This window comes from Xenopus laevis, chromosome 9_10S (assembly GCF_017654675.1).
Source record: "Xenopus laevis strain J_2021 chromosome 9_10S, Xenopus_laevis_v10.1, whole genome shotgun sequence".
NCBI lineage: Eukaryota > Metazoa > Chordata > Amphibia > Anura > Pipidae > Xenopus > Xenopus laevis.
In genome coordinates this window covers 108,710,097-108,734,052 of record NC_054388.1, presented here as the reverse complement: position 1 = coordinate 108,734,052, position 23,956 = coordinate 108,710,097, and the positions used below count along the sequence as shown (strand labels likewise).

The window sequence follows — 23,956 nt, the reverse complement described above, 5'->3', positions numbered from 1 at the left end:
TATCAGAGCTGGTAAAGGAGATACATGCCACACACAATATGGCGCCCGCCCCTCGAAATGCGGCTGCGCGGGCGCTGTGCATGCTGGGAGGGAGGTCAGTGTATAGCAGAGCCCAGCGTAAGGCGGTCGGTCTTTGTCTTGTCGCTTTACTCCCCGGGACGGAAGGGCGGACACCGCCGGGATGGTGAGTAGCGCTGTGGGTTGTAAGGTGTATCTTTCAGAGGTATTTAGTTATGGAAACACTGTTTTCTGTGGTGTGTAATGTCCCACAATAGGAATGCTCAGGCCGCACTGAGTTGATTTTGACCTTCCCAAGATGGCGTCGAGTGTGGCATAAAACCTCTTTACTGGGCCCAATGGGATAGACTTTGGGGCTGATGGTTATTAATAGTGTAGTGTAAGTGATTCATATTGTGTTACTGTGCTTAAAATCGTGGTGGTCGCTATTCGCACCCTTGCCTGTTCCCTTCCTTCTTGGTTTTGACCTTCCTAAAATGGCGCCCGCGTGCTTCCGCAGGTTTCATTTTAGTGCTGATCGGCCGCAACCTCAGGCACTGGTGACTCAGCGCAGACTTTGAGGGCTCTGCAACTGGGGGATGTGGTAGTGATCTCCAGTGTGTAGATTAAGGGAGTTAATCAGACCTGCACAGTATGGCTGCGGTAGATGGACGCAGCCGGTTTCCCATGGTAACGAGTGCCACTCTCAATATGGCTTCCCATGTAGGCCTGTTCCTGAATGCTTTACTTTGTGACACGCCTGACCTGCCTGTAGGCTTTAACCTTCTGTGCAATAATGTTCTTGCTTTTTATTCATCCATTTATGTATTGGGGATCTTCTCCAGGTCTGTTACTGTTGGTTTCTGCTACATTGTTTCAGGAGTCAGAGGCAGCAGTGCAGAGAATATAAACAGCCAGACTCTGCTTTCAATAGCAAATGTAGATGCAGAGAGTGATATTCTGAGACGATTTGCAGTTATTTTTTTACTACCTGTCTTTTTGGCATTATTTAGCTTTTTATTCAGCAGCTCTCCAGTTTGCAGTTTCAGCAATCTAGTTGCTTGTGTCCAAACTTCCCTAGCAACCATGCATTGATTTGAATAAGAGACTGGAATAGGAGAGGGGCTGAACTAGTAAGATGAGTAATATAAAGTAGCAATAACAATACATTTGTAGCCTTACAGAGCATGTGTTTTTTTTTAGATGGGGTCGGTGACCCCCATTTGAAAGCTGAAGAAGAAGGCAAATAGTTCCAAACCCATGGCCATTCTACAACATACTAAATGTTAAAAATGTGAAAAGTTTAATATAAGCTTCATTATACTGAAATAAGAAACTTTCTAAATACAATCAATTAAATATTCGGCATTGTTTCTGAAATACCGTAATCAAGTTTATCTTCACTATTCCTCTCTCAGCATCTGTTTCTCTTCATTCTCTCTTCATACAGCAGTTGGGTGTCTGTCAGATATTGACAGTTAGATCCAATATATCTTATAGGGGGGCTCCTTTCCTAGCAGATGAATTAGAGCTCACTCAACTGATTACAGTACAAACAAAATTGAATAAAATAACTGCCTTTTGCACAAATCCTGCATGTAGAGAGACATGATGTCTGGTGAGTTTAACAGAGTGAGTTCTGATACTACATCTAGGCAAAATGAGACCTCCTATAAGATACGCTGAGTCTGCAGAATGCATCTGAATGATTTGCTTGTTGGCAGAATGTGGATTGAATATGTTGCCGGCTTTAAAGGGGTGGGAACCCAAACTGGGGGTGGTCTAGCAAACGACTCCATATGGTTCTCAACCGCTGATATTGCAGCAGGCTCTGGGGCTTGACAGCTGAGCCCACAATTGGAACTGCAGGGGGTCAGTAGGTGCTTCCAATACACACCAAAGTTGTACATGCGAATTACAAAAGAAATTGTCTCTAGATGTGTAAAACACCAAGACGCTCACGGCGAGAGACGATTTCTTCTGTGATCTGCACGTGCAACTTCATTGTGTTTTGGAAGCGTATTCCCGTGGCCAGGGCAAAGTTAATGGATCTTCCGCAGCGGGTGATGGTTTGTTTGTTTCTCTGCCTCTCCTATGTTCTGCGTCTCTTCGTTTTCCGGTGAGTAGGAGCGGTATCTCCCCACATGCTGATGTACGGGGTTTCCTGGTGTAGTGGTCGATTCCCAAACCAACTGAAACCCATAGTACGTGGCCAGTCCTATAGAGTATGAGTGTGGGCAGTTTTACTGATGACTTTAGTGCAACTGCTCAGTGTGTGTGTGTGTGGGCTGCCCTTGAACCTGCTGGGCCACCGTAGTGCTCGGAGCTTTGTGCCCTGGGCTCCCACTTGCTTTCCTTTCTGTTGCTGGGATAGTGCTCCCTAATGTCCAACCCTTATAACTTCCACTGCTCCAGGGAGAGGATTCCACAACTGTAGCGTCACTGCACTTTGTTGTCAGAGCGGGTTTTATCTGTTGGGACCCATTGTGGCCCCAGGCTTATGATGGTGCTCTGTCTGTGATATAGAATAATTGACTGTATGAGCCAGCATATAGACCCCTTTGGATGAATTCCTGCAAGAACAGAACGCTATTTGTAGGCCCAGAGTGCCAGCAGCCCACTACTTGGCCTTGGGAGGGTTTAACGCTCTCTATTCATTCATACACTTTTAAAGGAGAAGGAAATCTACAAAGACAGTTTATTGCCATATATTAGTCAGAATAGTGCCAGCTATAACACTATATTTATTCTGCAGAATGCTTTACCATACCTGAGTAAACCGCTCACTGTCCCTGCTCACTCATAGCTCTGGGCTCAGATTACAGCAGGGAGGGGAGAGGAGCAAACTGAGCATGCTCAAGCCCTAGCCCTGGAGGTTTAAGTTGAAAACAGGAAGTCTGATACAGAAGCCCATGAGTACACAATAGAAGGAAAGAAATGTGGTGTTTCTTTTGACAGAGGACTCAGAGCAGCATTACTTTGAGGGTTTACCGGTATATTTATATAGACCTTTCTGATAAAGTTTACATAATTTTAGCCTTCCTTCTCCTTTAAAGGGCAACTCCTCCCAAAATCTAAAGAGAAATGCCATTCTGAGTGGCTTTCCAATACACGTTCAATAATCATTTTCTGTGGACACATTGAAAGCAGCGCCTGCCTTGCCTGTTTATCTTTTCTGAAACGATGTAGCTGGAGGCAGCCGATGATCTGGCCTACTCCATTGTCTCAAGAGTCGGAACCAGGGTGCAGAAAGGGACAGGCACTTTTATTCAGTCGCAGTTAGATTTACACACAGTGTCAGAACCAATAAAAACATCTGATGAATGTGTAAAAGTTGCTCAGCTTCACATTTTTGCCTCCAGAACAAACCCCCATGTATTTTTCTATTGTTTTTTTCACTCATCATGAGACTGTGCAGTCTCTCCAGTCAATACACTGGCATTAAAAAGAATTTGGGGCGGCAATGGGATACACAATGCTTTGTTTTCATGGGGGAAAGTGAAAGGCAGATGAGTGGGAACCAATCACAGTGCGGGTTTATGTCCGTGGCCTTTACTTGTGACTTCTAAACCTTCCAGCCTCATTTTTCCTTAAAGCCAAAGTCTATTGCATCGTTACTAGGGATTCACAAATCCAGGATTCTGCCTTTTTTTAGCAGGATTCGCCCAAATCTTTATGCCTGGACGAGCCGAATCTGAATCCTAATTTGCATATGTAAATTGGGATGGAGAGGCAAATTGCATGACATTTTGTCACAAAACAAGGAAGTAAAAATGATTTCAGCAATCTGGTTGCTAGGGTCCCAAATACCTTAGCAACTATATATTAATTTGAATAAGAGACTGGAATAGGAGAGGCCTGAATAGCAAGACGAGTAATAAAAAGTAGCAATAACAACTGAGTGGCATTACAGAGCATTTGTTTTTAGATGGGGTCAGTGACCCCCATTTGAAAGCTTGAAAGAGTCCGAAGAAGAAGGCAAATAATTTAAACGCTATAACAAATAAATAATGAAGACCAATTTAATTCTGTAACATACTAAAATGCTAAAAGTTAGCGGTGAACCACCCCTTTAAAGGGTTTCTTCAACTTTTAGTTAAGTTTTAGTATGACGTGGAGAGAGATATTCTGAGACAATTTGGAATTGGTTTTTATCATTGATGGTTTTTTGAGTTATTTAGCTTTTTATTCAGCGGCTCGCCAGTTGGCCTATTCCGCAAACTGGTTGCTAGGGTACAAATTCCCCTAGCAACCATGCATTGGTATGAATAAGAGACTGGAATATGAATAGGAGAGGCCTGAATACAAAGATGAGTAATAAAAAGTAGCAATAACAATACATTTGTAGCCTTACAGAGCATTTGTTTTTAGATGGGGTCAGTGACCCCCATTTGAAAGCTGGAAAGAGTCAGAAGAAAAAGGTAAATAAAAGTTGCTTAAAATTGGCCATTCTATATCAGACTAAAAGTTACATTAAAGGTGAACCACCCCTTTAAATGGCCCCTGCGCTGCCTGTGAATGATAAATAAGCTACACGGGAGGGAGTGGCCAGCGCTGTTTGTACATGATCATGTGATTATTTTCTCTCGCGCCCAGGACGTGTTTTTGATGATCCGCCACCACAAGACCTCCATATTCACAGATGCCAAGGAGAACACCACAGTATACGAACTAAAAAGGATTGTTGAGGGAATCCTAAAGAGACCCCCTGAGGATCAGAAACTGTATAAGGTGAGAGCGGCTTAATCACAGCGCTGCGCCCCCCCCCATTTGCCTTATTAACTGAGAATTAACCCCCTCCCCTCCCTGCAAATACACACATTCTACCCCTCTTTGTCATTGGACTTCACATGTTTTATTTTGGTTGCTAGGGTCGGTGACCCAGAGAACAAGAAAGTAAAATGTCAGGCTGAAACTTTATTTTAAATGGATTGTTGACTTTAACTTTCAGAATGATGTAGAGAGCAGGGATGCACAGAATCCACTATTTTGATCCTTCACAAAAGATTCGGCTGAATACCGAACCCCTTGGGGTGGGAAGGGGAATACAATTTTTTCGGTGCATCCCTAGTAGAGTGATATTCTGAGACAATTTGCACTTGGTCTTATTTATTTTTTTTACTATTTGTTAGGGATGCACCGAGTCCAGGATTCAGTCTTTTTCAGCAGGATTCGGATTTGGACGAATCCTTCTGCCCGTCCGAACCAAATCCTAATTTGCATATGCAAATTAGGGGCTGGTGGGAAATCACTTGACTTTATGTCACAAAACGAGAAAGTAAAAAATGGTTTCCCCTTCCCACCCCTAATTTGCATATTGCGGATTTGGCTCGGTATTCGGCCGAATCTTTTGCAAAGGATTCAGGGGTTCGGCTGAATCCAAAAAAGTTGATTCGGGGCATCCCTATTATTTGTGGGGGGGTTTTTTTTTTTTTTTTGAGTTCTTATTCTTCAGCTTTCCAGTTTACAGTAGCAGTAGTTTGGTTGCTAGAGTCCACATTCCCCTAGTAACCATGCATAGATTTGCAAACGAGACTGGAATATGAACAGGCGAGGCCTTAATAGAAAGATGAGGAAAAAAGTAGCAGTAACAATACATTTGTAGCCTTACAGCAGAGCATTTGTTTTTAGATGGGGTCAGTGACCCCCCCCATTAGAAAGCTGGAAAGAGTCAGAATAAGAAGGCAAATAATTCAGAAACTATAAAAAAATAAAATAAAGGCCAAATGAAAAGTTGCTTGGTATTGGCCATTGTATAATATGCCAAAAGTTTTTAGCAACTTCTGTCCAGGGCACTGAACTGGGCTGTTCTCTTTCCTACTGTCACGTGTGGGGTACTGGCTTGAATGGGGGATACTAATGCCGCTGGGCTTTTGGGCCGGTCTAACTGCCGCTCTTGTGTTCAGGATGACCAGCTACTGGATGACAACAAGACCCTAGGAGACTGCGGCTTCACCAGCCAAACTGCCAGGCCACAAGCACCGGCCACAGTGGGGCTGTCATTTCGCAGCTCAGGTGAGCGTCGCACCTTATTGACTTATTCCACAGGTTTCACTTTGATCCGTTGGTTGTCCCCCGGGCCCATTTTTGGTCCAGCATTAGGGGCCAGCTTAATCAGGATGAACCTTTAGAGGGTGGTTTCACTCAAACTTAAGTCACTCTTTACTGCAAGTTGATCAGTGCACAAGTCACATGACTGGGGGCACCTTGGAAACTGACAATATGTCTAGCCACATGTCAGATTTCAAAATTAAATATAAAAAAATCTTGTTTGCTCTTTTGAGAAATGGATTTCACTGCCGGAGCAGCACTATTAACTGATACAGTTTGAAAAAAACTTTTTTTTTCCCATGACCGTGTCCCTTTAATAGTGTCCCTGTGTGGTTGCATTGCAGGAGACTCGTTTGAGCCACTGCGGGTGGAGCCCTTCTCTAGCCCCCCTGAGCTGCCGGATGTAATGAAGCCACAAGAAACGAGTGGGAGCGCCAACGAGCAAGCCGTGCAGTAGCGCCTGGGAGGAGCCGCGCGCTGTTTGTATTCGTTAGACTCCACCCACTCTCCTTGCCATGCCGGGGTGGTGATGGAACTCAGTGCTTTGCAATCTTTGTGGTTCCCTCCAACAAGTGATGGGAGTAATATCTCTTAACCCTGACAGCTCACACCCCCGCCCCCCACTCACCTTGTTGTACAAAGTGACCCCGCCCCTTGAATCCAAGCAGTCTGACGTGGGGGCGACTATTCAACCCCCCCCCCTTTCCATTTTTCAATCTTCCATTTTTTTTTCTCCTGCTTTATTTTCCCCTACCCCCCACAGATCCCATTTGTTTGTTTTTGGGGTGGGAATTTTGGTTTTGATTTTGTTCTATTTTATTTTTTGAACACAATAAATTTTTTTGCCTGTGAGAGACCCATTGTCTTGAATTGTAGGCGAGTGTTGTGTGCGCGCCACCCGCTGGTCAGTAAATGGTATTGCTTCCTATACACACAAGCTTCTATACTTACTTGAAATTGTTGGGGCATATTTATCAAGGGTCGAATTGAAAAAACTTCGAAATTCAAAAAGACCAACCGGAATTAAGTCGTTTTTTTTTTTTTTTTTGGTCGACTAGGTCAGTTTTCGATCGAATGGGTCAGTTTTTGGCCGAATTCGAATAGAAGGAATTGCGCATTCAATTGAATTCGAAGTTTTTCCCAAAAAAACTTGGATTCTTTCCAAGTCCACCAATTGACTCCAGGAGGTCCCCCATAGGCTAAAACAGCAATTTGGCAGGTTTTAGATGGTGAATAGTTTAAGTTTTAGAGAGACGGTACATAAATTTCGATATTCTAATTTTCTCATTTTTTTTTCTAAATCGAATTTGGACTATTCCCTAGTCGAAGTACACAAAAAATAGCTTGAAATTCAATTTTTTTTCATTCGAAAATTCACCTCGACCTTTGATAAATCTGCCCAGCAAGAGCCGATGTCACATCTGATTGGTCTCATGAGCTTCGACTACTCGATGAATTCTCCAATCAAACAGGAGCCTGAAATCCACTGGTTTAGCAACGGGCACATTCCCATGGAGATGCAATGGCCGGGGCATTAATATGGGACTCAACAAAGAGGCGGCTTAGTGATACCCGGAGTCAGCTGCACTTGCTTCAATAGTTAGCGGAGTTTGTACCATTACTGCCCGAATATGGCTTTATCCTGCAGGATTGACTGAATGGCTGTTGTAAAGCTCTGAGTATTATAAGGGATAATGTACCCCCTACTGTAAATAATAAGGATATTAGAAGTCACTGAGGGGTTGTTCTGTGACCATATAAAGGCACAAGGCTGCAGGCTGAGTTATACAGGGAACTCTGAGTATCACTCATGTATTATAAGGGATAATGTACCTCCTACTGTAAATGATAAGGATATTAGAAGTCACTGAGGGGTTGTTCTGTGACCATATAAAGGCACAAGGCTGCAGGCTGAGTTATACAGGGAACTCTGAGTATCACTCATGTATTATAAGGGATAATGTACCCCCTACTGTAAATGATAAGGATATTAGAAGTCACTGAGGGGTTGTTCTGTGACCATATAAAGGCACAAGGCTGCAGGCTGAGTTATACAGGGAACTCCGAGTATCACTCATGTATTATAAGGGATAATGTACCCCCTACTGTAAATGATAAGGATATTAGAAGTCACTGAGGGGTTGTTCTGTGACCATATAAAGGCACAAGGCTGCAGACTGAGTTATACAGGGAACTCTGAGTATCACTCATGTATTATAAGGGATAATGTACCCCCTACTGTAAATGATAAGGATATTAGAAGTAACTGAGGGGTTGTTCTGTGACCATATAAAGGCACAAGGCTGCAGGCTGAGTTATACAGGGAAGCTCATCCTTTTATACAAGTCAGTTCTATTTTTACAGTTACGGTACATTCATTTTTTATGAGCCGGTGAGTCACTGCTAAACACTGTTCATGAGGAATATTTATAGTTTATTCATACCTCTTGTGCACTATATATATATATTTATTGTGTGTGTATTCATATATATATGTATAGCAGTAGATTATCACTTGTGTAACCTCAGAGCACCCGTGGCTGAAGGATAAGGCCGGATGACGGTGGAAGAGAATAATCGCAGGTTTATAGAACACTCACTGGTTTCAGGAATCCTGTGCCTTTTGCCTGTGATTTCAGGGGGTGAAGTGATAGAGGTGGAGGTTGATGTGGGAGAAGGAAGTTCTTATATTCACAGGTGACTTCACACATTCAGTTTGTGCTTTGCCTGACGAGCTTTTTGTGCTCTGCCCATCCTTGTTTCACCTATCTGTTCTATCTAGGGCTGCCCCTTTAAATAAGTCACATGATCAATGCGTATCCTGCAGACTGTGCTAACTTCTGTGCAGCCATGTAGAATGCATGTAAACTAGGGGTTAAACCATCGAAACAAGTGGGCGCAGGGTACAAAATATGTTGATCACTGCTCAGGGAGCAGATAAACCAGCAAAGTACAAGAAGAGGGATATCGGGCACTTCAAAAGACTCTGCAAGGGCCGCCAAAAATAAGGTTAAAAGTGTAATACTTAGTGGCACATTTAACAAGGGTGGAATTTCGAATTCATTTGCGTTTTATTTTAAAACTCCCATTCACTTGAAATTTGATCAATCGAAATTTATTTAATCCAGGATTCGGTTCGGAATTCGGCCAGGATTCTGCCTTTTTCAGCTGGATTCGGCCGAATCCTTCTGCCCGGCCGAACCGAATCTGAATACTAATTTGCATTTGCAAATTAGGGGCGGGGAGCAAAATCAGGATGGAGAGGAAAATCACTTGACTTTTTGACATAACAAGGAAGTAAAAAATGTTTACCCCTTCCCAACCCTAATTTGTATATGCAAATAAGGATTCGGTTAGGTATGCGGCCGAATCTTTCGCAAAGGATTCGGGGGGTTTGGCAGAATCCAAAATAGTGGATTCGGTGCATCCCTAAATAACATCAAATTTTTCAAACTCGGATGGATAGAATCGACCCGAAAACTTAAAATTGAAATTGTTTCTAATTTAAAAAACTCGATTCGAGTTTTTTTTTCTCCAAAAAAACTGAAATGTCCGGAAAGCTGCAAACAACTCAAAAACAGCAATTCAGCAGGTTTTAGGTGGCGAATAGTCGAATTTGAATTCTTAAAGAATATGATAAATCTTGAAAATCGAATTCAAATTTATTTTAAAAACTCGAATCGAATTTGAATAACTCCCTAGTCTACTTTGACAGTTTTGACCATTAAAAAAACTCGAATTTCAAATTCGAACTTTCAATTTGACCCAGGGCCGGAACTAGGGGTAGGCAGAAGAGGCACGTGCCTAGGGCGCAAATGTGGAGGGGCGCCAGGAACCGTACCTCTTCTGCGCCTTGCCCCTAGTTCGGCCGCTTCTTTCCCCACCTGTAGCAGCAATCGCCATCTTGCTAGGCGTGCACAGACGCGCACTCTTCCTAAACGCGCACAGACGCGCACTCTTCATAGACACGCACTCTTCTGCGCATGTGCGTGCGCACGATTGGCTTGTGTGCTTGATCGCCCGTGTGTGCGCACGCCTGTGCATGCGCACACTTCTGAAGGGGGCGATGTAGTCGGCCGGGTTGCCTTGGGCGCCCGGCCGACTTGGCCCGGCACTGATTTGACCCTTGATAAATTTGCCTCTTATTGTAGATTCATTAAAAACAGTATCTTCATTGTTGCTACACGTTTCATGCCCCCAGGGCCAAATGGAGATATTGTACCTTTTTTAGTCGCCGGGCGACTAATCTCCCCGAATCTGACCGCGTTTCTCTGCACTAAGGCAGTTGTCCCCAACATGTTGCCCACCAACTTCTAGAATGTTGCTCCCAATAGCCTTAAAGTAGGTGCATCATTTTGATTTCTTTGGAGGCAAGTTTTGGTTGTATAAAAACCAGATCCTCCAGAACAGATCCTCCTGTAGGCTGCCAGTCCATATAGGGATTTTTATTAACATAAATGCTTACAATAAGAAACAAACCATAATACAATTCTTAAACTAAAATAAAAGGAATGGCAGGTTAACCAAGTCCACTTGAGATACCCACCACCAGAAGACTCCCTCCCTATTCCACCCATATGAGGACAGCCAACTATCAAAGTCTATAATGTCCGCCTCCCCTCCCCACACCCTCACAAATTCCAACAACACCCAATGGATAGCCAGTTTCAAAGTCTTGTCTTTGTCCAATCTGGCTTCCATTCCCCTCCACCAAACCAAAATATCCAGAGCCCACCACCTCCCTAACCTCGTCCCCAAAACCCAAAACAAGGCATCCACCATTATAATAAATGCAAAGGCTTGAAATCCATCAAAAATGCCTAATCTTAAAAATATGACAGAAATACAAAAGGAACTCTTTATAGAAAGAAAACTGCCATGGACAGAAGGCTACAGAATAAATCCCCTTCATAATGAAGCGGTGTCCCCAGATTTTATATACCATTACTCTCCCATGAGGGATTTAACAATGCTCTCAGGAGTCACATCCGAACCAAAGGTATAACGACATCGCCCGTGCCATAGATGGTACTTACTGTATATACTGTGATCACCAGGTACAGACTGTTGTCGTCGTGGCTGCGCTGTCTGTCTGACACTCCATAGGCCAGTTCAGCACAGCCCAGGGTGTGCAGGAGCGGAGCATGTGGAGCTTAGGAGACCTGAGAGCGCACCCTCTTTGCCAAGGGACAATGCTGCAGAAAATGCTCCTGGGTCTCCACCACACCCCCAGCGGCAGTTTCGGTCGACCACCGACAAATACTTGACATTCTCCCTGACAAAGAGCTTTCCCTGAAGGGAGAGCCAGGATAGGTCTGCCAGTCCATATAGGGGCTACCAAAATCACAGCCCTTATTTTGCACCACCAGGAACATTTTTCATGGTTGCGTTTCTCCTCAACTCTCTCAACTGCTCACAGGTAAAAAAAAAAAGGTTGGGGACCCCTGCCCTAAGTATGATGCAGCCTGAATTCTATATAAAGACAAAACAGTTCCCCATCATGCTCTGCAGTGGGAAAATCAACATGGAACAAGGGAGAGAGCTGATAGGACAAACAGCTGTGAGCAGATAAGCGGCTACTGTAGCCTTTGTACTGCTGATAGCCAATCCATATATCACTCTCACTGTCAGTTGCAGTGAATGGAGCCTGCACACCTGAATCAGATCATGCAAAACCTCATTTGCCCAAAATTGTATAGCAGAACCCACTCGTTCACTTTGTAGGACTTCCTAAATCTTGACTTTTTCTCACATAAAGTTCCATGGACAACAACACACCTGGGTCTGAACGCTCATCGTTGCTGGGCCATGCTTCATTGAGCACCTTAGCAGCAGCACCCTAATACTCCCACGTGTAAACCCTCCCCGATCCCTTGTCTGACAGTAATAACACACACAGCAGTCACACAGGCTGGGACAGGCAGCAGGGAGTGGTTAGGATCATTGTTGCCTTTCTAGAGGGTGTGGGAGAGATTGTGTCACTGTTTGTGTGTGAGTGTGTGTGAGCGTGTGTGCCAGGGTCGGGCACAACTGCTGGGTGTGCACTGCAATGCGGTCACACAGGAATATCTGAGGAGAGGACAGCAGAAACTGAAATATACAAGTCGGGCAGGAGAGAGAGGGGGGAAAAGTGTTGGATAATCAGTGAAAAAGAAGAAGAGAGACTCATTTCCTACTGCCCTGGATTTATCCATGACGTTCCTCTGCCTAAGGATCTGTATCTGTCTCTTAAAACCTGGAGCCGAACCTTAGAAGGTTATTATTGTCTTCTAGGAGTTGGAGGTGACACCCATCTTTGTTTACTGGTGCCTCTGAGCCTGCACCTGTGTATTACTTTCTGCCTCTGTATCTGGAAGCCTGGACACTACACCTGTATAGCAGAAGGAACCTCTGAACCTTCCTATGATTTCAGAGCGTGCGATTATCTTTCAGTCTGGACCTGTCCATCAGAAGCTTCAGCTGAGTCTCCTCGCCTGATCCTACCATCCAGGTTCCAGATCCTGGACTTCACTTCTACACCTTTATCCATCCTATTTCACCTGCCTGTATCGCAGAGCTTGCACCTGCTTTGGGAGCCTTCACCCAACTTTAAGTACTTGCCCATAAAGGTCGCAGGATCTGCATCTAACAGAGATTTGGCCGTGTTTTTGATGATGTATTCATTGATCAGGACTTCTCATCTGCCCATGGACCGGTAGAAACTTTATCTCATTTTTAGCACTCACCATGTACTTTTAGGACTTTTTAAGGACTTCCATTGTCATTTTAGTCGGTGCTCAAACCTCAAGCCCACTGTCCTTGCCATTTGGTACATCGTGCCCAATCCTAGGAACTTGTTGTTTTTGCCTCAAGCTTTAACATCTGACTCTCAGGATCAGACTCTGCCTCTGTAATTAATATCAGTCACAGAGAAACTGAATCTGTGCCCCTGGGCCTAGATTTGATGTTGAGGACCAAGTGTTCAATGACATCAACAACCTGCAACATATAGATCTCATCTCTATTTTCCCAACTCTCTTCTCCTGTGTCTCCTTCCATTTTGTTTGGATGTAAAGACTTTGGTGTTTTTGCTCCTCTTGCATAAAATACTGTCCCTCCTCAGAGACAGAAAGTCTGTCCGTGACAGTTGTCTTTGAGAACCTGTTTTACCTCTAGGGATCTGCAACCATCAGTTATGGGAAACAGCAATGCAAAGAATGCCTCAGATATCGGAACAGGTACATTCAATGAAACTGTCCTCTCAGGTGCCCTTTACTGGTCCACTCCCTCAACCTCCTGTACTTTCCATTCACCTTAAGTTAACAGCTAAAACTTTTATCACACATATTTCTACTGGTATCTTCTTCTGCTGAGGTCTTTAGTAGTGTTCAAGCCCAGAAATATGATGTCTATGAAGTTCACTATTTGCTCTCCTACTTCTTTCTGTCCCATACCTAATCATTTTCAGTAAGTTAGGTGGAAAAAAGACACCCATCCATCAAGTTCAACATTTTAACTCTATTTTAACCTGCCCAACTGCTAGTTGAACCAGAGGAAGGCAAAAAATCCTTCTCCCTTAATGAGAGTGACTATGGTTGTGTTATCTGCAAATGTAAATTTGACAGTTGTCATATGTAGATAATGAGGAGTAGAGTGTGTCTGAGATGGTATCCTTGCTATGTCCCTCTGTTTAGGGATAGTGTGAAGGACACAATACCCAAGTTTGATAGACAGGGGTCTGTTAGCATATCTAAAAGCCAATGGTGTATGTCCCAGTTTTTGTTTTAATTTTAGGATCTAGGCTTGTTGAGTTATAGCCCAGAAAAAGTATCCATGCACAAGAACTGGGATTCTCCAGTTGCTATTGTACCATTGTAATTGTCAGTTGACCTATTTGGTCAAACAAGCAAACTGCACTTGATCTTGGTTGTTTGGAATTCCTGAGAACATGTATGTGAATGTGACTGGTCTGTAGTCAATGAGGCAAGTGGTTCTCGTTTTCTTGGGTACTGGGATACCAGTGGACCTTTCGTAGCAGTGTGGTATTATTTCATAAACAATAGTGAGAGAAGCATCCTGCAACTCCTAAAATAATATGTGAATATCTGGGGACTGCTCCATTCTTCATAAGTGAATATTCATAAAGTTTGGCCCCTTTGGGGTCCTTTGGTTAAATTTCTCAAAGTCTTTTTCTAGGAGTCATGAAATTTGGTCTAGATGCTTGGAATCCTGCCATAGGCATTGTGAAATCTGCGTAAGGTATCAGACTCCTTCCTTGGGTGCCGTGAATCTTGACCTTAATAGGTGTTTGGAATCTTGTTATAGGTATGGTGTATTTTGGCCTAGATGTTTGGAATCTTTTTAGAGGCATCATGAATGTTGACCTTGGAATGTAGGTATCATGAATTCTGTATGGTTGATAGGAATCCTGTGAGCCTTGGTCTAGGTAAAAACGTGTTATAGGTGTCATAAATCTTTGCCTAGGACAAGTTTTCTGGTTTAGGTGTCAGAAGTCTTGTTAGAGATGCTTTGAATTCTGGAATTGGTGTCGGAAACCTCATTAGATCTTGTTGTCCGTTGTAGACTAGGTTCTTAGAATCTTGCTGTAGGTGTGATGATTTTTTGTGTAATGGTCTTGTTTCAATTTCTCTTTATGCTTTCCATTTTGTATTCTATCTGGTAAAGTCTATTCCAGCTTATTTCTGAATTGTGGCCTAGGTGTGAGTATCCTCTTACATACGCATAAATTTAATGCCAATTCCCAAATCTACAGGCCCTGGCCTAGACAATAGATGTTTTGACATGGGAACTTGTAATATTAGTCTGCCATTTTAAAATCTTGTCCAAGGGGGTAGATATTTGGCCTAAGACAGTGGTGTAACTAGCTATTACTGGGCCCCACAGCAAAGTATTTTTCAGACCCCCAAAATCTAGGGGTTGACCAGTTTTACCAATATTTATTTATGAATTAGGGCCTCATTGGGCCACTATACTCCTGGGCCCCCTGCAGGATCTGCTTCCTTTGTAGTTACACCCCTGGCCTTAGAGTTATGAATCTTGGCCAATTAATCATTTAGGGGCATTTTTTTAACTTTGGAAGATTATGTAAAAGCAATCAATGTTTAAGTGACATTGGCTGCTTCTCATTGATATGTATTTGAGTTTAAGCCTTAGTGAAAAAATGCAGCATCATGTTTGCCCTGACAAGGAAAGAGAACATTGAAATAGCTGGAGTTTTTCCTTTGTTTTGATGATACTCGCTAAGTGAACTGAATCGTATGTTTTTTACAGGACAGCTCAGTACTGGGAGAGCAAAAGAAGGAGGAGCTGAGCAAGACAAGGCCAAACAGTTACACAGTTGCACTCCCCCTTTAGGCCAAACAATACGTCTAATACCTTTCATGTTTTTCCTACTGAGGGACGGGAGACTAGTTTTGCTCTCCTTGGTTGCCCAAAGGGCTCCTCTAGTTTCGTTCTTCTTGTATAATGTTGTTGTTTTAAAGCAAATTACATTCTGCACTGTATAGTGGATCACTGGCCCACTATATGGAAAAAGCTGGCTTGTATGGTTTTAGATACAAAACTTGCAAAAAATAGTGGGAGCACTTACCAGGTACTAGGATTCACCTGTGCATGTCACAAAACCGAAGATCCCAACGGTTGCTTCCAAAGAGAGAGTGAGTTTGTAGGTGCAGCACCAAGGAATCCAGGAGGTAGAAAAATTAAAAATATAAACCTTTATTCAAGCATTTTAAAATGGTAGTATGAAAAAGCATGCCCCACACTAAACAAAGGGCTGTTCACTCAACGCGTTTCATGGCTCTCGCCACTTCCTCAGGAGCTAACAGACACCCCAAACACCAGATATATATAAGGGACATCAAGCCCCTCCCTGTAGCAGGCCCCCACCCATCCCCATAAGGTTTAACCCTTTCAGTGAAAACCATATGTAAACATGCATCTTCAGACAAAGGTTAACCCCCACATTAATACTCAAAACCTATACAATAAAATAAAACCAAACACAATATAACGAATCATCGTAAAAAGCAATACATAGTATTCATCTTATCTCTCCCACTCCAGATAAACACTGTTGCTAATAGTAGCTAAAGACTCCAAAAAAGTGAACATTGATGTAATAACCATTTCGCTTATGTAATATAAATCTAGAAAGCCCTAATGATCCCCGAAATAAATAAATATAACGAAAAGTATCCCTCATTCAACATTTAACTCATTATCAGCATATTAACATAAAGGATACAAACATTATCAGTGTATCTTAATAATGACTCAATGGATTGAATATCCAAACCCCATGATATCATGAACAATGATCCGCCAAGAATTAATAGAAGCAGGAAACCTCCCACTCCCTATTCAACCCCCCAAAAGATTCAGTTGACCTAAGCTGATATATCCAGTATGCCTCCTTACGTAGTAACAATTTATCCAAATTCCCACCCCTTGGTCCCACTGTAACTGTATCAATAACCTGGTAATGTATTTTAATATCCCCATTATGTTTGTCCAGTATATGCTTAGCCACTGCGGACTTAGTGTCCTTTCTGTTCACTGAGGAAAGGTGTTCCAGTATCCGTGTACCCGCTCTTCTTACAGTTTTACCCACATATTGGGCCCCACAGCTACATGTGACAAGGTAGACCACCCCAATCGAGGCACAATTAAAATATCTCCTTATACCATAAGTTCTCCCCGTTGACGTTGATCTGAATTCCTTTGAAACAAGTAGATAATGGCAAGATTTGCACCTGATTCTGCCACATCTATAGTTCCCCTTATACCTAAGCCATGTCTTATTGTTACCACCCCTTCTGGAATCATAAAGGCTTTTCGACAGCCATGACGCTAAATTCCTATTCCTCTTGAACACAAAAGAGGGGTGGGGGTCTAAAACAGCCGCCAATATCGGATCCTGCCTCAAAACATTCCAGTATTTACTCACACTAGTTCTAATGAGTCTGGTGCTTCTATCAAAAGTAGTGCAATACCGTAGCGTACTGTCTTTACGACTCGTTCCCCGTCTACGATCTTTGTCCCTAGCCAAAAGGGCTTTTCTATCCAGCGAGACTGCCTTCTCATACGCCTCCCTGATTACCTCATTCTCATAACCTCGTTCCAAGAACCGGTCCCAAAGTTGCATTGCCTGCACATTAAACCGCTCCCAAGACGAGCAAATCCTACGTAGGCGAATAAATTGCCCTACCGGGATTCCCTTCTTACAGCTAAGGGGGTGGGCACTGTCAGAGTGTAGTAGTGTATTCCTTGTAATTGGTTTCCTATATAGGTCAGTGACCACTGCATCCCGTTCCACTGAGAATAGGACATCCAGAAACGGAATATGTAACTTATGTGTCTCCATGGTAAAGGCAAGACCCTGCACTCTCCCATTGCAATATCGGACAAACTCCTCCAAAGACTCCTCGTCTCCATCCCAAATACCAATACAATCATCGATGTAGCGAAAGAATTTAACCAAACGACCCCGAAAGTGGTCGGGGGCCTGAAAAATGTGGAGTTGCTCAAACCACCCCATGTACAAGTTAGCATACGTTGGAGCGAACGAGGCCCCCATCGCCGCCCCACACTGCTGAAGGAAGAAATGACCATCGAACAAAAAATAATTGGTGTGTAACAGAAAATTAACTGAGTCAAGTATAAAATTGCATTGTACATCGGGGAATCGAGACTCACCATGTAGCCAATATTTAATCGCCTCCATCCCTAAGGCATGGTTAATAGACGAATATAAAGCTACCACGTCCATCGAGAACCACCTATAGCTTGACTTCCAGCTTGTGCCCTGTATCTTATTAATACACATTGTCGTGTCCCTAAGATAAGTGGGTAGCTGTTCAACTATGGGGCGTAACAATTTATCTACATAGGCAGACAAACCTGACCCCAAGGACCCAATGCCTGCTACAATAGGGCGCCCCTTAACCTGCTCCAAGGATTTGTGCACCTTGGGCAGTGCATGGAATATGGGTATCACCGGGGATTCACACTTCAGACATTCCCATTCATTTTTGGAAAGTACCCCATCCTTGTAACCCTCCATAAGAATGACCTCCAACCGTTCCTTAAATTTAGTAGTTGGATCACGATCAAGACGTATATACGTATTATTATCATTCAACTGACGTAGAATCTCTTCACGATAGTATACATCATCTAAGACCACCACAGATCCCCCCTTATCCGCCTGTTTCACCACAATTGTATTGTCATTACTGAGTTCCATCATAGCCTTAAATTCACCTGATGTCAAATTCTTGCATCTATTTCTATTACTGCCACACAAACTCCTTTCTATATCAGATTGTACCAATTTTTGAAACATATGTATCTGCGAACTTCTAGAGTTAATTGGATAAAAATCAGATTTATTCCGCATTCCCGAATGCTTAACTGCCACATCTAATCCCTGATTACTCTCCTCACTCAATTGACATAAAATATTTAGAGTGCTTAAATCATCAAAATCATATAGATCCGTAGTCGGTACCCCATCAACACTCCCAGTTAACCCCTCATATTCCGAATTAATAGGATCAATCATAGTATCATCAGGGCTACTGAGTATAGCAGCAGAATCATCAGTTATCAATTTTGCCATATCCTCAGCCTCGGTATTAGTATCCAGTAAAGCAAAATGTCGTTTCAAAGTCAAATTCCTCACAAATCTATTCAAGTCCATGATCAATGAAAATATATCGCTATTCAAATCCGGGATGAAGTTAAGTCCACGTGAAAGGACAGATAGTTCATCTCGTGTCAACACTCTTGATGATAGATTAATAACATTGTTCAAATCACTTACGGTCGATGTTTTCAGTGAGGCCGACCCAGATGCATCCAAACTTGGTAAAAGACTTCCCTCCTCTCCGGTAATCACCGCCGTCTGGACCGGGACCCTCTCCCCGGCCGCCATTGTTGAAACGGCTGCTCCATACCTGCGCCCACCTCGCCTCTTCCTCCTCCTCTTCCATAGCTGCGGGTTCTCATCGGGTCCAACCCTGGCGTGGATTGATGCCTCTGATAGTATGGTTGTGGCTCCCCTATCCAATCGTTGTCTGGGGTCTCGGGGTCCGACCTTAAAAAAGAAGAAGAAGAAGGGGAGGGGGGAGGTGTGCGAGTATACGATGCCTCTGTCCCACGCTCATTAAAGTGTACGGCACGATCTCTTTTGAGTATGGATCGTGGCCCTGTGCCACCATAGGAGGAACTCCATGCGCCAGCTCTCTGCGGGGTGAGTGTTGAATCATTACCCCTCCAGACATACACCTGGCCGTTCTCATAGTCCCGTTTATCCCTCTGGAACTTCTCTCTCTTTCCCGATTTAACAGTATGTTCAAACTGCTTAATCTGTCTTGAAAGAGTATCCAACAAGGTCATATCAAAACCAGTGCATTTAGCCGACTGCAAAGTATTATGAGTGTCCGTAATGTCTCTCTGGACCTTCTCTAACTGCTGTTTGTCATAATCAATTATAAGGCCCATTAGCTTAATGGAGCAATCCGTCAGTACTAAGTTCCAAGCAGTTACAAACTCGGCTGATATATCAGAAAAGGTAGGATACTTTTTAATTCTCAGGCCGCGAGGTATGCGGTTACATTTAATATAGTTCTCCAATGAGGATATATCCCACCATAAACGGACTTCTCGCTTCATATTACGTTCTAATGAACGGAATAAATGTTGTGCATCAGGTAAAGAATCCTCCTCCATTAACCCCTCATTAGTCAATGTCTCTGCAAATACAATTTCTGCTTGCCGCAGTCTGTGTTGATCCACCTTGGTTGCGAGGTCTGTGCAACCAAGGTGGATCAACACAGACTGCGGCAAGCAGAAATTGTATTTGCAGAGACATTGACTAATGAGGGGTTAATGGAGGAGGATTCTTTACCTGATGCACAACATTTATTCCGTTCATTAGAACGTAATATGAAGCGAGAAGTCCGTTTATGGTGGGATATATCCTCATTGGAGAACTATATTAAATGTAACCGCATACCTCGCGGCCTGAGAATTAAAAAGTATCCTACCTTTTCTGATATATCAGCCGAGTTTGTAACTGCTTGGAACTTAGTACTGACGGATTGCTCCATTAAGCTAATGGGCCTTATAATTGATTATGACAAACAGCAGTTAGAGAAGGTCCAGAGAGACATTACGGACACTCATAATACTTTGCAGTCGGCTAAATGCACTGGTTTTGATATGACCTTGTTGGATACTCTTTCAAGACAGATTAAGCAGTTTGAACATACTGTTAAATCGGGAAAGAGAGAGAAGTTCCAGAGGGATAAACGGGACTATGAGAACGGCCAGGTGTATGTCTGGAGGGGTAATGATTCAACACTCACCCCGCAGAGAGCTGGCGCATGGAGTTCCTCCTATGGTGGCACAGGGCCACGATCCATACTCAAAAGAGATCGTGCCGTACACTTTAATGAGCGTGGGACAGAGGCATCGTATACTCGCACACCTCCCCCCTCCCCTTCTTCTTCTTCTTTTTTAAGGTCGGACCCCGAGACCCCAGACAACGATTGGATAGGGGAGCCACAACCATACTATCAGAGGCATCAATCCACGCCAGGGTTGGACCCGATGAGAACCCGCAGCTATGGAAGAGGAGGAGGAAGAGGCGAGGTGGGCGCAGGTATGGAGCAGCCGTTTCAACAATGGCGGCCGGGGAGAGGGTCCCGGTCCAGACGGCGGTGATTACCGGAGAGGAGGGAAGTCTTTTACCAAGTTTGGATGCATCTGGGTCGGCCTCACTGAAAACATCGACCGTAAGTGATTTGAACAATGTTATTAATCTATCATCAAGAGTGTTGACACGAGATGAACTATCTGTCCTTTCACGTGGACTTAACTTCATCCCGGATTTGAATAGCGATATATTTTCATTGATCATGGACTTGAATAGATTTGTGAGGAATTTGACTTTGAAACGACATTTTGCTTTACTGGATACTAATACCGAGGCTGAGGATATGGCAAAATTGATAACTGATGATTCTGCTGCTATACTCAGTAGCCCTGATGATACTATGATTGATCCTATTAATTCGGAATATGAGGGGTTAACTGGGAGTGTTGATGGGGTACCGACTACGGATCTATATGATTTTGATGATTTAAGCACTCTAAATATTTTATGTCAATTGAGTGAGGAGAGTAATCAGGGATTAGATGTGGCAGTTAAGCATTCGGGAATGCGGAATAAATCTGATTTTTATCCAATTAACTCTAGAAGTTCGCAGATACATATGTTTCAAAAATTGGTACAATCTGATATAGAAAGGAGTTTGTGTGGCAGTAATAGAAATAGATGCAAGAATTTGACATCAGGTGAATTTAAGGCTATGATGGAACTCAGTAATGACAATACAATTGTGGTGAAACAGGCGGATAAGGGGGATCTGTGGTGGTCTTAGATGATGTATACTATCGTGAAGAGATTCTACGTCAGTTGAATGATAATAATACGTATATACGTCTTGATCGTGATCCAACTACTAAATTTAAGGAACGGTTGGAGGTCATTCTTATGGAGGGTTACAAGGATGGGGTACTTTCCAAAAATGAATGGGAATGTCTGAAGTGTGAATCCCCGGTGATACCCATATTCCATGCACTGCCCAAGGTGCACAAATCCTTGGAGCAGGTTAAGGGGCGCCCTATTGTAGCAGGCATTGGGTCCTTGGGGTCAGGTTTGTCTGCCTATGTAGATAAATTGTTACGCCCCATAGTTGAACAGCTACCCACTTATCTTAGGGACACGACAATGTGTATTAATAAGATACAGGGCACAAGCTGGAAGTCAAGCTATAGGTGGTTCTCGATGGACGTGGTAGCTTTATATTCGTCTATTAACCATGCCTTAGGGATGGAGGCGATTAAATATTGGCTACATGGTGAGTCTCGATTCCCCGATGTACAATGCAATTTTATACTTGACTCAGTTAATTTTCTGTTACACACCAATTATTTTTTGTTCGATGGTCATTTCTTCCTTCAGCAGTGTGGGGCGGCGATGGGGGCCTCGTTCGCTCCAACGTATGCTAACTTGTACATGGGGTGGTTTGAGCAACTCCACATTTTTCAGGCCCCCGACCACTTTCGGGGTCGTTTGGTTAAATTCTTTCGCTACATCGATGATTGTATTGGTATTTGGGATGGAGACGAGGAGTCTTTGGAGGAGTTTGTCCGATATTGCAATGGGAGAGTGCAGGGTCTTGCCTTTACCATGGAGACACATAAGTTACATATTCCGTTTCTGGATGTCCTATTCTCAGTGGAACGGGATGCAGTGGTCACTGACCTATATAGGAAACCAATTACAAGGAATACACTACTACACTCTGACAGTGCCCACCCCCTTAGCTGTAAGAAGGGAATCCCGGTAGGGCAATTTATTCGCCTACGTAGGATTTGCTCGTCTTGGGAGCGGTTTAATGTGCAGGCAATGCAACTTTGGGACCGGTTCTTGGAACGAGGTTATGAGAATGAGGTAATCAGGGAGGCGTATGAGAAGGCAGTCTCGCTGGATAGAAAAGCCCTTTTGGCTAGGGACAAAGATCGTAGACGGGGAACGAGTCGTAAAGACAGTACGCTACGGTATTGCACTACTTTTGATAGAAGCACCAGACTCATTAGAACTAGTGTGAGTAAATACTGGAATGTTTTGAGGCAGGATCCGATATTGGCGGCTGTTTTAGACCCCCACCCCTCTTTTGTGTTCAAGAGGAATAGGAATTTAGCGTCATGGCTGTCGAAAAGCCTTTATGATTCCAGAAGGGGTGGTAACAATAAGACATGGCTTAGGTATAAGGGGAACTATAGATGTGGCAGAATCAGGTGCAAATCTTGCCATTATCTACTTGTTTCAAAGGAATTCAGATCAACGTCAACGGGGAGAACTTATGGTATAAGGAGATATTTTAATTGTGCCTCGATTGGGGTGGTCTACCTTGTCACATGTAGCTGTGGGGCCCAATATGTGGGTAAAAACTGTAAGAAGAGCGGGTACACGGATACTGGAACACCTTTCCTCAGTGAACAGAAAGGACACTAAGTCCGCAGTGGCTAAGCATATACTGGACAAACATAATGGGGATATTAAAATACATTACCAGGTTATTGATACAGTTACAGTGGGACCAAGGGGTGGGAATTTGGATAAATTGTTACTACGTAAGGAGGCATACTGGATATATCAGCTTAGGTCAACTGAATCTTTTGGGGGGTTGAATAGGGAGTGGGAGGTTTCCTGCTTCTATTAATTCTTGGCGGATCATTGTTCATGATATCATGGGGTTTGGATATTCAATCCATTGAGTCATTATTAAGATACACTGATAATGTTTGTATCCTTTATGTTAATATGCTGATAATGAGTTAAATGTTGAATGAGGGATACTTTGGTTATATTTATTTATTTCGGGGATCATTAGGGCTTTCTAGATTTATATTACATAAGCGAAATGGTTATTACATCAATGTTCACTTTTTTGGAGTCTTTAGCTACTATTAGCAACAGTGTTTATCTGGAGTGGGAGAGATAAGATGAATACTATGTATTGCTTTTTACGATGATTCGTTATATTGTGTTTGGTTTTATTTTATTGTATAGGTTTTGAGTATTAATGTGGGGGTTAACCTTTGTCTGAAGATGCATGTTTACATATGGTTTTCACTGAAAGGGTTAAACCTTATGGGGATGGGTGGGGGCCTGCTACAGGGAGGGGCTTGATGTCCCTTATATATATCTGGTGTTTGGGGTGTCTGTTAGCTCCTGAGGAAGTGGCGAGAGCCATGAAACGCGTTGAGTGAACAGCCCTTTGTTTAGTGTGGGGCATGCTTTTTCATACTACCATTTTAAAATGCTTGAATA

General features: G+C 43.2%; 2 protein-coding genes across 3 annotated transcripts in view; both read left to right on the top strand.

Annotated features, from left to right (window-relative positions):
* The first annotated feature begins 35 nt into the window (after positions 1–35).
* On the top strand, positions 36–6,900 carry LOC108703269 (elongin-B). 2 transcript variants are annotated; one of them, XM_018239378.2, is made up of 4 exons: positions 36–184; positions 4,594–4,728; positions 5,904–6,012; positions 6,393–6,900. In XM_018239378.2, exons 1-4 carry the CDS (start codon positions 182–184, stop codon positions 6,503–6,505), a joined length of 360 nt encoding a protein of 119 aa, XP_018094867.1. In that variant the 5' UTR covers positions 36–181; the 3' UTR covers positions 6,506–6,900. The 2 variants fall into 2 exon arrangements, with proteins under 2 accessions (XP_018094867.1, XP_018094866.1); XM_018239377.1 differs by lacking the exon at positions 36–184 and adding an exon at positions 637–687.
* A 4,586-nt stretch (positions 6,901–11,486) lies between these two features.
* LOC108703268 (smoothelin-like protein 1) overlaps positions 11,487–23,956 on the top strand; it is a 32,225-nt gene continuing 19,755 nt past the window's right edge. Inside the window, exon 1 of the mRNA XM_018239376.2 lies at positions 11,487–13,265. Within this exon, the coding sequence (XP_018094865.1) occupies positions 13,223–13,265 (43 nt within the window). The 5' untranslated portion in view covers positions 11,487–13,222. The remainder of the gene's footprint in view (positions 13,266–23,956) is intronic.